Source organism: Pyxicephalus adspersus, chromosome 6 (genome assembly GCF_032062135.1).
Source record: "Pyxicephalus adspersus chromosome 6, UCB_Pads_2.0, whole genome shotgun sequence".
Taxonomy (NCBI): domain Eukaryota; kingdom Metazoa; phylum Chordata; class Amphibia; order Anura; family Pyxicephalidae; genus Pyxicephalus; species Pyxicephalus adspersus.
The window spans coordinates 40,130,829-40,144,662 of NC_092863.1; the positions used below are offsets into that span (position 1 = coordinate 40,130,829).

At 35.1% G+C, this 13,834-nt stretch overlaps 1 protein-coding gene across 1 annotated transcript in view; it reads left to right on the top strand.

Moving 5' to 3' along the window:
• MYO18B (myosin XVIIIB) overlaps positions 1-13,834 on the top strand; it is a 262,438-nt gene that overhangs the window by 45,586 nt on the left and 203,018 nt on the right. Inside the window, exon 12 of the mRNA XM_072413906.1 lies at positions 1,487-1,550. Coding sequence (XP_072270007.1) covers positions 1,487-1,550 — 64 coding nt within the window. The remainder of the gene's footprint in view (positions 1-1,486; positions 1,551-13,834) is intronic.

The following is a 13,834-nucleotide window of genomic DNA, read 5'->3' on the forward strand; positions in this document are numbered from 1 at the left end:
TGCCAGCTTGAACACTTAGTACAGGTAGTCCCCAAGTTAGGACATCCGACATACGGACGACTCCTAGATATGAAGGGGTTTACCTGCTCACTCGTGTGCAGGATGGAGGCTTGAAGGAGTGAGCGGTTTGCATCACTTGCAAAGAAATCTTTTGTCAAACACAGCTGATGTTGTGGGTGATCTTAGGGGGCTGAGCTCTTTCTGCAGCCTCTTGTAACTCTTTAATGACAAAGACAAACTCTGCAGTTATTTATTTTTGCATATCAAAGCACATCTTGCTTAAGACGTTAATGAATGTCTAGGCTCCATAAAGATTTTTTTTTGCTTTGTTTGTGATTAACTCACAGTGAGGATTTTATACAGTACCTGACACCACGCTGCCTAATAATTTGTTGAGACAAACATCTGTCCTAATTGAATTTATTAAAATAATGTACCTGTTTCAACTTAAATACAAATTCAACGTAAGAACAAACCTACAGTCCCTATCTCGTATGTAACTCGGGGACTACCTGCATATATTGGGTGTGATCTTTTTTTTCCAGAGAAATAAAATAGTGTGTGTAACAGTAAATGCCTAACTGGGGTTTATTTAACCTGAAAAAAACAGTTCAATATCACATAAAGGTGGTAATTATTAGGGAGACATTTTTGCAATGGGTCCTGCAGCCTCTGAGGATAGGGATCTCCTCTATAACCACACAAGCAAGAAGATCTTAGCGACATCAGGGTCAGCTTTAGTAAATCAAGCTATTTCTTCAGAAATTTCAATTTTTGCATTATACAGACACACATTGTTTTTTGTGATTTCTTCAAAATCAGTTACTAAAACTCAAGATTAAGACATAGTTTGTTAAACTGTTGTTCTTTGACCTTCTGTAAGCCATTCTACAATGCAATGAGCCCTAGAAACATATGCCAGTACTTGAAATCTTTACTAATACATTGCCCACTAATAATCCATAAACAGTTTAGGGTTTTCTAGTTATAAATGTATCAGCTCAGATCTAATGCTCTGGTGCAAGTGCACCACAACAGTAATGACAAAGAAGATCTAGGAGCTTCTCCCTCAACCATATCAGAATTATGAGTAATGCTTTCAGGAGAAGGTGGACGATCTGCATCCAAAAAAATACTTTCATATTCAGCTTTTCTAATTGTTTTTCCAAGTGTCCTTTGCTGTTTATATCTCTGTAAGTTTATATAATGGCACCATATAAATGCCAACAAATGGTTTTAGATGATCTGTAAATTTTACCACTATATAGTATGAAGTCTTTTTTTTTTATAAAAGTGTGAATATATATGGCATTGTGAAATTTTGTAGCAGTATTAATATCCCTTATCTGTATGAATTTCTCATTTTTTCACTAGCTGACATACTTTTTTCATGCTGGATTGAAAATAATATTTGTAAAGCTTGATACTTGAGCTCTGTTTGTAGTCCAGGCACAGTGTAATTGTAATATTTCTTAACTATACCCAGGTCGAAGCTGCACCTGCACCAGATGGCAGACAACCACTCCTTTGGAATTATGCCATGTGTGAAGGTAGGATATGGTTTATTATGCAATGTAAACTGTAGCTGAATGTCAGACTCTCTCTTTTGTTCCACAATGCGTTTTTTTTGGATTGCTACAGGTTTGTATTTGTGTTCATAGCCAAATGAATTTCATAAAAAAATGTGCTGCATGGAGACCTATAAAAAACAATTACAATTCATCTTTCAGCAGACAAAAAAAAGGAATTGTGGTTGCCAATGGTTAATGCACAGAATTATTTTTGTACTATCTTAGCAGTGACGGCTGCTTTCTTTCTTTTCATATAGATTCTATTTTAGGGATCAATGGGGTAAATATTCCTAATAAAGAAATTCCACTATTTTTATAGCTCTAAGAATTAGGAGATGATGATCTGAACAAATATGCACAGATAAAAATTCGTATTACGGCTATGATTCTGGTAATGTTTGATCAAAGACCAATCAGTGTTTGTTAGGATATGCCCATCCCTAGTTATGTTTATGGACAGATCCTTGCACAGTAAATATAGGCTGTCGTCTAACATGACTAAGGCATGGCATACATCATGCCAGTAACACTTATTAATAAAAAAAAAAACCTTTTTCCATACCAATGCCTTACCTGTCAGTGCACTTTCATTGTGTGTGGATGTTTAAGCAGCATGTGCACTATGTTGTTGGAATAGAATGTTGAATATCCACTATTCTCTTTTTGTAGGTTTCTACACCTAGAACCAGACTTGTTATTAGAATATGGAGACAGAGCATGCACACCCATGCTTTCAGTGCTCATGACCTTCTCAGTGCATTATTATGAGTAGGAGAAGGTTGATTGGTCCAGGGGGCTAGGAAGTATACATCAGGCACTGTCCATATTGTGTATTTGGTTTTATTTGTCCATTAGTTTGCCTAACATGTTCTAAAGAGAGGCACGTAGCCGTAAGAATTAGGCGCAGTGACTACATGACCGGGGGCTGGGCCTAGCCCAGAGCTTTTAAGGGGTTAAGAAAAAGGGTAGTGTTGCCAGAGGGGGCTGGGCTAGTATACAACGTGGGATAGGAGGAGATTAGGAATGGGAGATGTTAAAAGGGGCTGGACGATAGTGAGAGGCCCTCTTTTGGAAAGAAAAAGTTTCCCACCCACCCTCCCTCTTATGTTTAGGTAGAGTTGAGAGGTGGGTTCGTTTTAGAGGTTGGGGTCTTGGAAGGCAGGGATTCAGTGTATTGGAAAGGGGTGGATTTTGGAAGGGGGGATCCCCTTTGGTGGGGTCTCCCCTTTATAGTGAACGGATGATTATGGCTCCTGAAGGCAGTGCTGGGCAGCTAGGGGCCAAGGTGGAGATGTTGGAAGGGTTCAATTCTTGTTGGGTGGGATTTTGCCTTCTGAGACCTGCAGCTTGGTTGTTTGGGTGTATAATTGGGAGTTTGATAACATTATGGATACTGTTGTAATGGTTATGTATTATTAAAAGGGGAATTAAGTTGTTGTTGGTTCATTAAGCTATATTCAATGTAATATGTTAACATTATATAATCCCGTTTAATAATAATTATATTAATAATGGAGTGTTGTGTTAATTTATGTTAATGTATGCTTATCAAAGTGTAAAATGTAATTTATTGGGCATTTATTTATTTGGATATTTGTTTGTTAATTATTTGGAAAGTTAAACTTTATTTAATGGTGTTTTAAATAAATGGCTGCTTGCCAGCCAATTTAAATCCAAGATTTTGTGTTGGGGTATTTAATTGGGGGGAGTGGCTGGTAAGCAGGGGGAGGTTTGGTAGTAGAAGGCAGTTATGACAATGGTGTTTATAAGGGATGGGCTAGAAGGTCCGAGCTACCCGCGTCATGACAAATGTGTAAATAACAAATTGCCATCTTATAAGGCTCAAATTAATAGGAATAAAACAGATGTTGGTCAAGGGCTGTAATAACTGATGTCCTTGCATTATTAACATGAGATATGTTGGATTGACATGTTCACTAGAATCTAACATATTTCACAAATTTCTGCTTGTTTGCCCAGGAAAATTATTAAAATATTAGTAAAGCATGGTAAACATTATTATTGGTAACTGGGTCCCACAAATTGATTTGTAGATTTCATGTTCTAGCAAATAGAATTGCTTCACAAGCTAGGGATAGTTTGAAAGTGAAATTAGTGTAATGCTTTTCTTATTACAACAAATATTGTATTAAAACCAATATTGTTGGTTTTAACTTTGAGATCCAGTTAATAATTTGCACATTTGTTTTAGTCCAGTAATGGGCACAGTCCTTATTTTACATTGAGACACAGAATGTATGTCTGATGTGAATTCTTCAGTTTTATTAATGGAAAGCTGACTGATGTCTATCTGGTCTTGACTGATGTTGATCAGCCCATAGGAAATGACCTCAGTTTACAATTTCTGGCATCTTAGTCTTACTATCAGCATAGCCTTACAACCAATGTAAGATAAAAGCTTATAGGAATATGCTAAGGTTATGGTGTATATATGCCACACATAAGTATATAACATAGTTTGTTTCAGGCTGAGTTGGACATTAAGTCTTCAAAATTATAGGGAGAACATAGCTTGTCTACTGGGTTTTTCATCCTGACGTTGTTGCAGTGCCCCTGTCTTCCTTACTACTAGTGTCTATAATATGATCCTGGAGCATAGCTGGTGATACCAGAACCATTTTATAATGGCATGCACACAAAAAGCTCAATGTAAAGTGTAGAAATCCCAGTACTAAGATGCCTGCCACTGATCAGATCTAAACAGATCCATACACAGAAAGAAGAGAAAGTTTAACAGGCTTTAGACATTCCGAGTTCTTTTTCACTGGCAATAAAACAGGGATGAGCTTATTTTACAGGAAATGTAATTAAAGCACAACTTCAGAATAAACTTCTTTTTAATTTAAGATGGTTGGGAGAATGGTCAGAACTTATTAGGTGTTTCATGTAGTGATGGGAAATCTCTCCAATGGAGACAAGGCTTCAACAAAGCATTTTTCTCAGTAAAATAGAAAAGGATGTAAACCAGTCAGTTTATTGTTATAGTCCATGTCTTCCTGTCCTAGTTATTATAGCTTTACTTGTCCTGCTCCCACAGGTTATCGAAAGGGACAGAAAGTTAGGTTAAATGTCCACAACATGGTCATTGACAGCAATAAAAACTTGACAGATGTATTTATTCATGTTAAGTTTATCTTAAATACAAAACAAGCAGCTAAAGTTGGGCTTTATGATAAATTGACTGGACTGCCGATGGTATGTTGCCGAATATTATGTCTTCTTGCCTGGAACAACATTTTGAAGTTGTATTGTTAGATGTGCATAGCCTGATTTATTTTAATACCATACCTGCAAATCAGAAAATGTCACAATTGCCGGAACAGTTAATATTTATCTTTTCTCAACCCTGGTAATGTGTACTATCAAGTCAGTCTCCCTTAGTGTGTGGCCGCCTTAAGGCTTTCAGATCAGGAATTTATAGACACTATATGTATAGGTTGAGCAATAAAACCTGTTAATCTGTGAAACGATTCATGTGAAATGTTAGTAAATGTAGCATGAAAGACAGCTCGACTGCCTAGAGCAGCTCCTGCAAAATTTCCTCCTTGACTTCTTGAGTCACTCAGAATGATTCCTCTGTGTGATCATCTCACATGACAAAGCGCTAAATAGCCAGAACCACTCTTCAAATACCTGCCAGGAAGAAATGTTGCCACTAAATGCAGCTGTTTAAATCTGGATCACTATTAATTTGAGAGGCTGCTCTGTATATATTATCTGTGCCCGCACAGGAGCTGCTGGTTAGTATTCATGATATGTGCATTCGTTTACAGCAAATGTGAAAGTCATCATTGAATTAGTGAGACCCTAGGGTCCAAGACCCTATAACTTTTACATTTTATTATATCAAACAGCTGCCATTTTGTAATCTACCCAGCTGCTGAATTTTAACTTTGTGCACTCTTTGTATTTTGCATAAGAGAATAACAATAGTTTCTGTTTCCAGCTGTTATTTAATTGTTTATTAGTTTATTGAGCCTTTCTGATTTTGCAAAAGGGTTAAACAGTTAAAATAAGTTCAGCAGGACTTGTAGTCCTAGTAGAGTTTTATAAGAACAGTCTCCAATATTCATATTTATTAGAAGCCAGCCTTTTCTGCATTGATTACTTTCTCTTTTATTTGTAGAAGTGCTTTGTTTTTTTTCTGTGTTTCTGAAGGAAACTGAACTGTAACCAGTCCACTGAACTGTAACCAGAACAAATGTCACTTATTTTTCCACTGCCCCCAAACTATTCCTTTCTAAAATATGTTCTTGTCTTAATAAATGAACTTATTTCTGTAGTAAATGTTTATATTCCATTCCATAACAATACTAGAATGAAAAGCTTACTGGTGTGGCATTGGATAGCATTATTTTTTTGATTTTGCCTTGTAATATAGAATTTATTTAGGCAGACCTTCTGTAGACATTACAAAAGTATTATTATCCCATCTGTTGACTGTGTGTTATAGAACATGACTGCATACATAGAACTTAGAAACAATAGAAATCCTGGAGATCCAATCATGTAGGATGGTATTTGTAGTAGTTACTAGGGATTATCAAAAAAGCCCATGTTCAGTTTGAGGAGAGTTTGTCAAATCTATTTCAGTGTTCCAAAAACCCAACTTAGTGCTAAACCCCACTCAAATCTGTGGGGTACAAATCTTGTTCTAGCAGTTTTTAAGACTAATAGGTAAACTTCTAATATAATGGGGGGCTTGTTCCAATACAAACCATTTGTACCTTTTACAGGTAGGAGAAAGACGTTCTCCACCATAAGTACTCCCCCTGTTATTTATTTATATATCCCAGTGTGGTATTTATTTATATATCCCAGGCATGTAGTTTGGTATAGTTCAGAAATGGGAGTTATACTACTAATTCATAAAATTTATTATGTACTATTTTAATGTGCTTAGCCTGAGTATAGGTTTAATTTAACGTCAAATTATTATATTCATGTATAGTATATGATCAATTTATTTTCTATAATGCATAGGAAAAGTAATGGTTATATTATACTGGTAATATATGGTATTATATATGGTAATAATAATGGTATATAAAACATTTATGTGTTCTACATTATCTACATTATTCTACACACAATCTACATTATTATGCTGTTCATCTGTAGTTGTTTTATATTGTTCTTTTGTCTGTGCAGTAAAGCTAGATAACAAGTCCCCCCTCCATTCCTCATGCTGTAGCTACTTAGAAGACAGAGTGTCATGACAATTTAGCTTTTACAAGCAATCAATCTTAAGAAACCTTAGTAGGAGGAGTTTAAATCCCTGGCAGAGAAATATATTACCAATCAATGCAATTTCACTCCCTACTAATCAGTTTTACTTATATATCTGGGATGGCTAAAGACATTGCCTGGAGTAAATGAAAGATTCACCACTGCAGTCAGTCACAATCTAGCACATTTGTCTTCTGAGATTTTTTTTAAAATGGTCTGCCATCTCATAATAAATAGCACTAATGTGGTACACATGGGACCAAAATGTAAAACATAGATAATACCATTATCAGCAACCATATGCATAGCTTACCTGATCATAGCCACTTTATCACAATTTCATGCAGTTTAACCTTGCATGTCATGCAAAACTTGTAATTTTTAAAGGATATAAATAATAAATAAATATATATATACAAATGAAAGCATTAACTAATATTTACTCATACATATATTATTAGGATGAAGGAGCATTCTATTTGTGTTTAATCCATTTTGTAATTTGTTTATAATCTCATTTAAATAAGCATCTACAAAAGAGAAAGACATTTTAGATTATTGTTTACTAATAAATTAATTGGTAGTTGCATCCAAATCCATATTGTATAACCTTAGAGACACTATTGTCGTTATTCACCTTCATAGGCACTAAAAGAATACTAAGGGGTCTATTTATAAAGCAGTTATTCTGACTTTCAATTAAACATTTCCTTGTGGAGAATCACTGCCATTGAAACACATAGATCAGATTTCCTGCTTTATTAATAGACCCCTTAAAGTCAAACTTTCATTGTGGCCCAAGCATAATCTGTGATTATAGCACCAAGCAGCACCAGCCTTATTTTAGTTGGACTGACACCTCAAACGTGTTTTGTAAACGTCAACATTTGGTAAATGCAACACACTTCAAGGGATTATTAAAAAGAACTGTAATGCATTGGTATTGCTCATTGAATTGCCTTTTTAATTTTTGTCTCTCTCTATTTTTAAAGCCAAACAGTGTGTAAAATCAAGTTAAAAAACCTATATGTGCCAAAGCATGATGGCTAAATGCACCACTGAATATAATTGATTTTCATATGTTCTTGCATTTGGATGCATCCATGAGCTGCAGAAAAACACATCCCAACACGTGTGGTATGAAATAACTCTGTAATAAATAATTTATAGTAGACATCCATGGAAATGAGCCCTGGCATCACTCCCTTTGCGGTATCAGAAATTAATTAAAGTGGGGCACTAAATTAACTCTTCCGGGGACCAATTCACTAACTGGAAAATCAATTTTAAGGTTTAATCGATAAAAAAATAAACATCACAATGCAAAAAACAAAAACTATAAATATGTGATAGCTGAGTGTACTAAATATTGTACCTGACAAATTGTTATCCTTGGGAATTATGCAAGCAAATATTTTTCTAGCTTTTCATCTGCAACTGTATATGGCTTTGCATGTAGCCTGTAGTAAAACATGACAATTTTATGCAGAGGAAACGGCCTTCCTGTGAGCAGCTTTAATTTTTATTCCAGCATTCATCCTACTCTCCTAGCTATATTCCTGTATTTTCTATTCTGTTTTGACATGCTTAAAACTGATAGTGTTAAAATACAGTCCAATGTGTTTATTAGCTCATGTGCTGCTTTGCTCTGTATTTTTGTGATAAAAGGATAATAACAGAAGAACAGCCTTGTGCAAGCAGGTGATTTCCTGCGCAGAAACATATGATGTAGGACATACACCTAATGTACAAATAAATGAGTAGAGGTCCCAACCCAAGCACTAACATCACCATTTACTGTTACCGTCCTTCTATGTAATCATCGGGTTGTTATTGAACATTAAGGCACACTGAATGAATTTTAGGATAGCAAAAAGGTGGCACATAATTCCATCCTATAACATGAGTTGAGGCCTCTATTCTGTGTGTTGCTACTTTGCAAATACTGAAAGGTTTGCTCTAAAAGTCAAGAATAAAGCAAGCTAAAGTATTTTGGCTTTGATTAGGACTGATAGCTTAGTCCTGCAGCCTGTACAGGAATATCAAACTTTCCTTCTGCAGCCATCAGAGCTCTGTGATGGGGGGCGCCTATCAGGGGTGCGCAAAGCTCCTGATCCACAGCAGGTGATTATCACACTGACAATGGCGTGCAAGTGGCTATACTGGAAAAGAGACTTTTCAGGACTGTCTTGCATTCCTGCCCCAGCTGAGTTGTTAGCCTTTGCCTCAACCTGGCTCAATTTACCAATAATAAATATATGAAAATAAACATGTTTCATCCAATAGTAATTGCACGGATATCTGTTCCTTTACAGTATATACACAACAGGTACTACAGAAATGTCATGTTTAAAGATAAATATACACAAAAAGGGGTTTCCTTTTAGATAACCAACCAAATAACCAAACAGGGACTTTGAAGGCCAGAAATAAACAATTTTCTTCAAACATTAAAATATATATAAAAAAGACAGCTTTATTACAAATCACCTGTTAAAATTTACAACACAGAATATAAAAAAGGTAAAGCACTGATATAGATATCCTTGTGGAAAACTCCCTATGACTGAGGTAGTCTAAACTTCGGTAATCCAATATTCTAACGAAGTTTGGATTACCTTATTCATATTAGAATGTGGTCAAGATAAATATAGTCCTGAAGGGGTTCAAATTAAAATAGATCAAATCCACTTGAAATGTCTGACACCTGGCAGGTGATTAAAATTAGACAGGGCTTAGCACCAGAGACCGTGAGGCTTAATAAAAAACATGGGAGGAAGTCTAGGTCCTGTGTACATCCTTGGCCTGAAATCCAATAGGTTCCTTAGGAACACATGGATTGATTTGTTGAGTAAGACAGTTACCTGAAAGTAAGATTTTTGAACATCAGTGCTGTAGTAACCTTAGGTCACGGCAGGTGGTATTCTCTGGTATAGTCCAGAATGACAGCAGCAAATACAGATCAGCAACCAGACAATAAACAAGTCAGGCCAAGGACAAATTTCCAATAGCATTAGTCAGGAATTGAGTAACTGTAACAGGCAGTTCCTGATAATAATTGTACAGTGTATTGTACCCCAAATAACTTTTGAATTGTTACACATCTGCTAAAAGTTGAGATCTAAGTAGTAGGAGTGTCTGATTTTATTCACATTTGTTTGAAAAACATCAAATTTTTACTTTAGGCGGGTCATGCAGGCCTAGATATCCAATGAAGTGTTTGCAGTTCCCATGTTTAAAGATTATTTTAAGGATAAAACCACAATGAAAAAATAGATTAGAATAGCATTTGTGTATTGAAGCTTTCATGTCACTACAATTTTCTGTCCTAGGCGTTTGGTATTATCCTTTGTGGCTTTTTGCCATTGGTTTGTTGGGCTTACTACACCATTAAAGCAATGAATCCTTCAATCATGTCCCTACAGTTGATAACATATAATTTGTTCAAGCACTGGTCTTCTTACAATCCATCTCCTAGCTGAAGACATGTTTTTTCTGTCACCAATCTGCTATAAATACCATTTTTCTAAAACAGTAATTATCTGTGGACTAATTACTTCCCAATACTTGTTGTACTATTGCACTGCTATTTAAACACATTTTTATTTATCCCTCAGTGCACGAATCCAAAGAAATAGCATAAGTAGGCATTGCCAGTTTAGTGAAATGACAGGCAAGCAGCCTCTTGTCCAGATATAATTACTATGTACCTAGAATAATTCAGCATGGTACCTTCTATATTATACGGTACTCCAATAGAATGAGCCTCTGTTTTCAAATTATAAAGAATTTTAGTGGACCAATGATTTTTTTTCTGTCCATGTTTGCTGTGTTTTTATATGACCTTCCTGGAGTTAATTTTACATTAAACATCAATGTATCTTTTTATATTTAGGTGTTATTAGATTGTAGTAGGCATGGGGTATATAGTCCCTAATTATTCAAAGTACTATATTATTTGTACCAGCACATATGATATGCTACTTTAAAAATATACATAACATATGAATATTTGCTTGGAAAAATATATTTTTATTTTCGTTAGATTTGCATATTAGAATTCTGTAGCAAGAACGTGATGTAAATGTTCTTTAAATCCTTGCAAAATACATTGATCACCCAAAGCTTCCTTTCAAATATTTTAAAAATGCCCTTATTTAAAAGTATTTGACTTTTGGTGCAAGTTAATGATGCCAGTAAACAAACAAATCAACTTTTCTACTTCTCTGTGTTTACCTACCACATTGTAATTTCTACAAAGAATGGCCGGAGCTAAGGCTTGGTTATATATTTTCCTGCATTATTAACCACTAAGCTTTAGAAAGAAACCGTAATAAATAGTTAATATGTATGTGGATTGAATATAACACATACATTGACCTTGATTTATAAAAGCTCTCCAAGGCTGGAGAGGATACACTTTCATCAGTGAAGCTGGGTGATCCAGCAAACCTGGAATGGATTTCTTCAAAGTAATTTGCTAGCAAATATTTTGAATCTTGGAATAGATCCATTCCAGGTTTCCTGGATCACCCAGCTTCATTGATTAAAATGTATCATCTACAGCCTTGGAGAGCTTTATTAAATCAGGCCCATTGAGTAGTATACCATAATCTCTCTCGAAATTAGCACACCTCTGCTATACTATATTTAGAAGTTTTTCTTTTTTCCCTACTGCATTCAATTTGATTACTGAAATGTTAAGAAGAACCAACATCTTGATTAGAAGTTTCCTCTACTCTTCTTATTGTTCAATACATTTGAGTTGGATTAATTTGATATTGGTCCAGTATGCAACGTAATATGATAAGTTTATATAAATATCAATTGTTGGTGTTTGAACTGCCCTTACTGTGTATTCAGTGACTACATAACCAGATTAATATGTGTTCTTTAAGGTCTGGAATCCCAGTCTTTTTATAGACAACACAATAGCTACACTGATTATATCATATAGACCACTCTAGGGATGATCAACCTCAAGCATCCCAAAATGGATCCTATCCTCAAGTTTTTCAATAAACCCTTAAAAAGGACTGATATATGGTATACAGCATTAAACACCATATATCCAAACATTTCACACACATATCTTGTGTGATAAAAGCTGTCATTCACAAGACAAAAGTTGTTTTACTTGTACATAAAAGCCTGCAATTGCTCACTGTGCTACTACATGTTTTATTGCAAACACATCATGGAGAACCAAGATTAAGCACAGAAGTAGAATACTAAAGGAATCATTAAGAAACGTAAGTACTTCATGTAACAGATGGGGCCAGCACTTGTCTTCGATATAGATCACCATTTCATGCTGAGTTTGTATTTCAAATTCAGCCACACTCCAAAGCAAATGTGGCTGATCTGAAATGTTTGGTTCCTGCTCTAGACAATACAATCAGCACTGAAATGTTAGAATAACATAAGAATTTACTTATTTGTAAACATGCACAGAAAGTAAATGTATGTATTTCTTATTTATGGACAATTTTTATTCTCGAATTCAGAAGCTAGTCCTATATGGCAACCAGTAGTCATTTATAGCCAGCAGAAAAATACATCAACATTGACATTCCTAGAAAAGTCTCAGGTAATTTAGGCACTCCAGGCGTTGGGGTTAACAGATATTACTAGTCATTTCCACTTGTTTTTTTCAAGTCCCTTGTCTATTTTACTGATACATACCTACACATATTTCATCTTCTCTCTCCTGTCCTTGTTTAGCTGTAGGCAAGACAACCTTGGTGTTATCACAGTTATTATACAGGGTTTGGATTAAATGTTTATGAATTAATTGAATTATTCTGTATCTTGAAAGCATATCTGGGTGAATTTAAGAATGTCCTTCAAATAATTGATCCACCACAAAAACTAATTGATCCACTAAATGGATTCTGTTTTGTTATAACATTAATGCAGTGTTGCCTAAATCTCCCTTGGTACACCAAGCAAGGTTTGGAGGGTATATTTATTTACAGATGAAACAACCTAAATTGATGTTCCTGTAGTTATATTATTTGTGTATCATTTCTGTTTTTGATAGTATATAATATGCAAATGTAACAGTACACATGTCCTGAGAGCCTTATTTTATTCTGGTCAATGTGATCTGAAGGGTTTTGTTCCCTCTTTACCAGTTGTCTTACTGTATTGTTACCTTTTCATTCCCTAATATTAGGGATCAGTTAAAAAAAGTGTATCCTCTCTAGCTTTGGAGAGCTTTAAAAAATCAAAAGGCAAATTAAAATAAAAGGCAAATTAAATAAAAAGGCAAATAAATTGCAATCAGACAGAAAGGGCATTGCAGAAGGGACATTGTCTGACCTTTTTGCAATATAATGTCAGGGTTTAATTCCGCTTTAAGGAACCTCCAAGCCTTAAACTAAAAGATTTGTATCTTTCATGATTCCTCCCCACCACTGTACATATTTGTGGAGCTCAATGTTTCTTAAGAATTTGGCAGGCTTTCCCTGCCATTTTGGTGTATTGGACTGCTGTATTTACTCTATATAGACCAGAAGGAAACACCAAAAGTTTTCCCCATTTACTTTTATTGTGTTCAAATTTGGGATCTTTGGAATCCAGATTTTTTGTACCACTTTATTCAAACGTCCTCAGAACCAAACTGATGAAAATCTATCAAAAAGTACTTTAGACTGACATTGATCATCAGTGAATTACCCTACCTGAGTCTCAACCGTAATAAAAACTTGACATGGATTCCAACTTATCTATATACCATCAGACACTAAAATCTAATTTAAGGGAACAGCATACATGATATGTCTCCTGTCTCCGTAGTTACTATACACATTGTACAAGCATATTTTGGAACCATAGTTTATAGACCAAAGAATGCATTTAAAGGCAACATAAACCTAATACCAAGAATTAAAAATTAAAAATCTTTGGTTTAGGTTTACTAATCACCCACTTGCCCTGAAGACACTAAGATACAAGTCACCATGAAAAGGCATATTACTGGGAAGAAATGACCCCCATAAATTTTACAA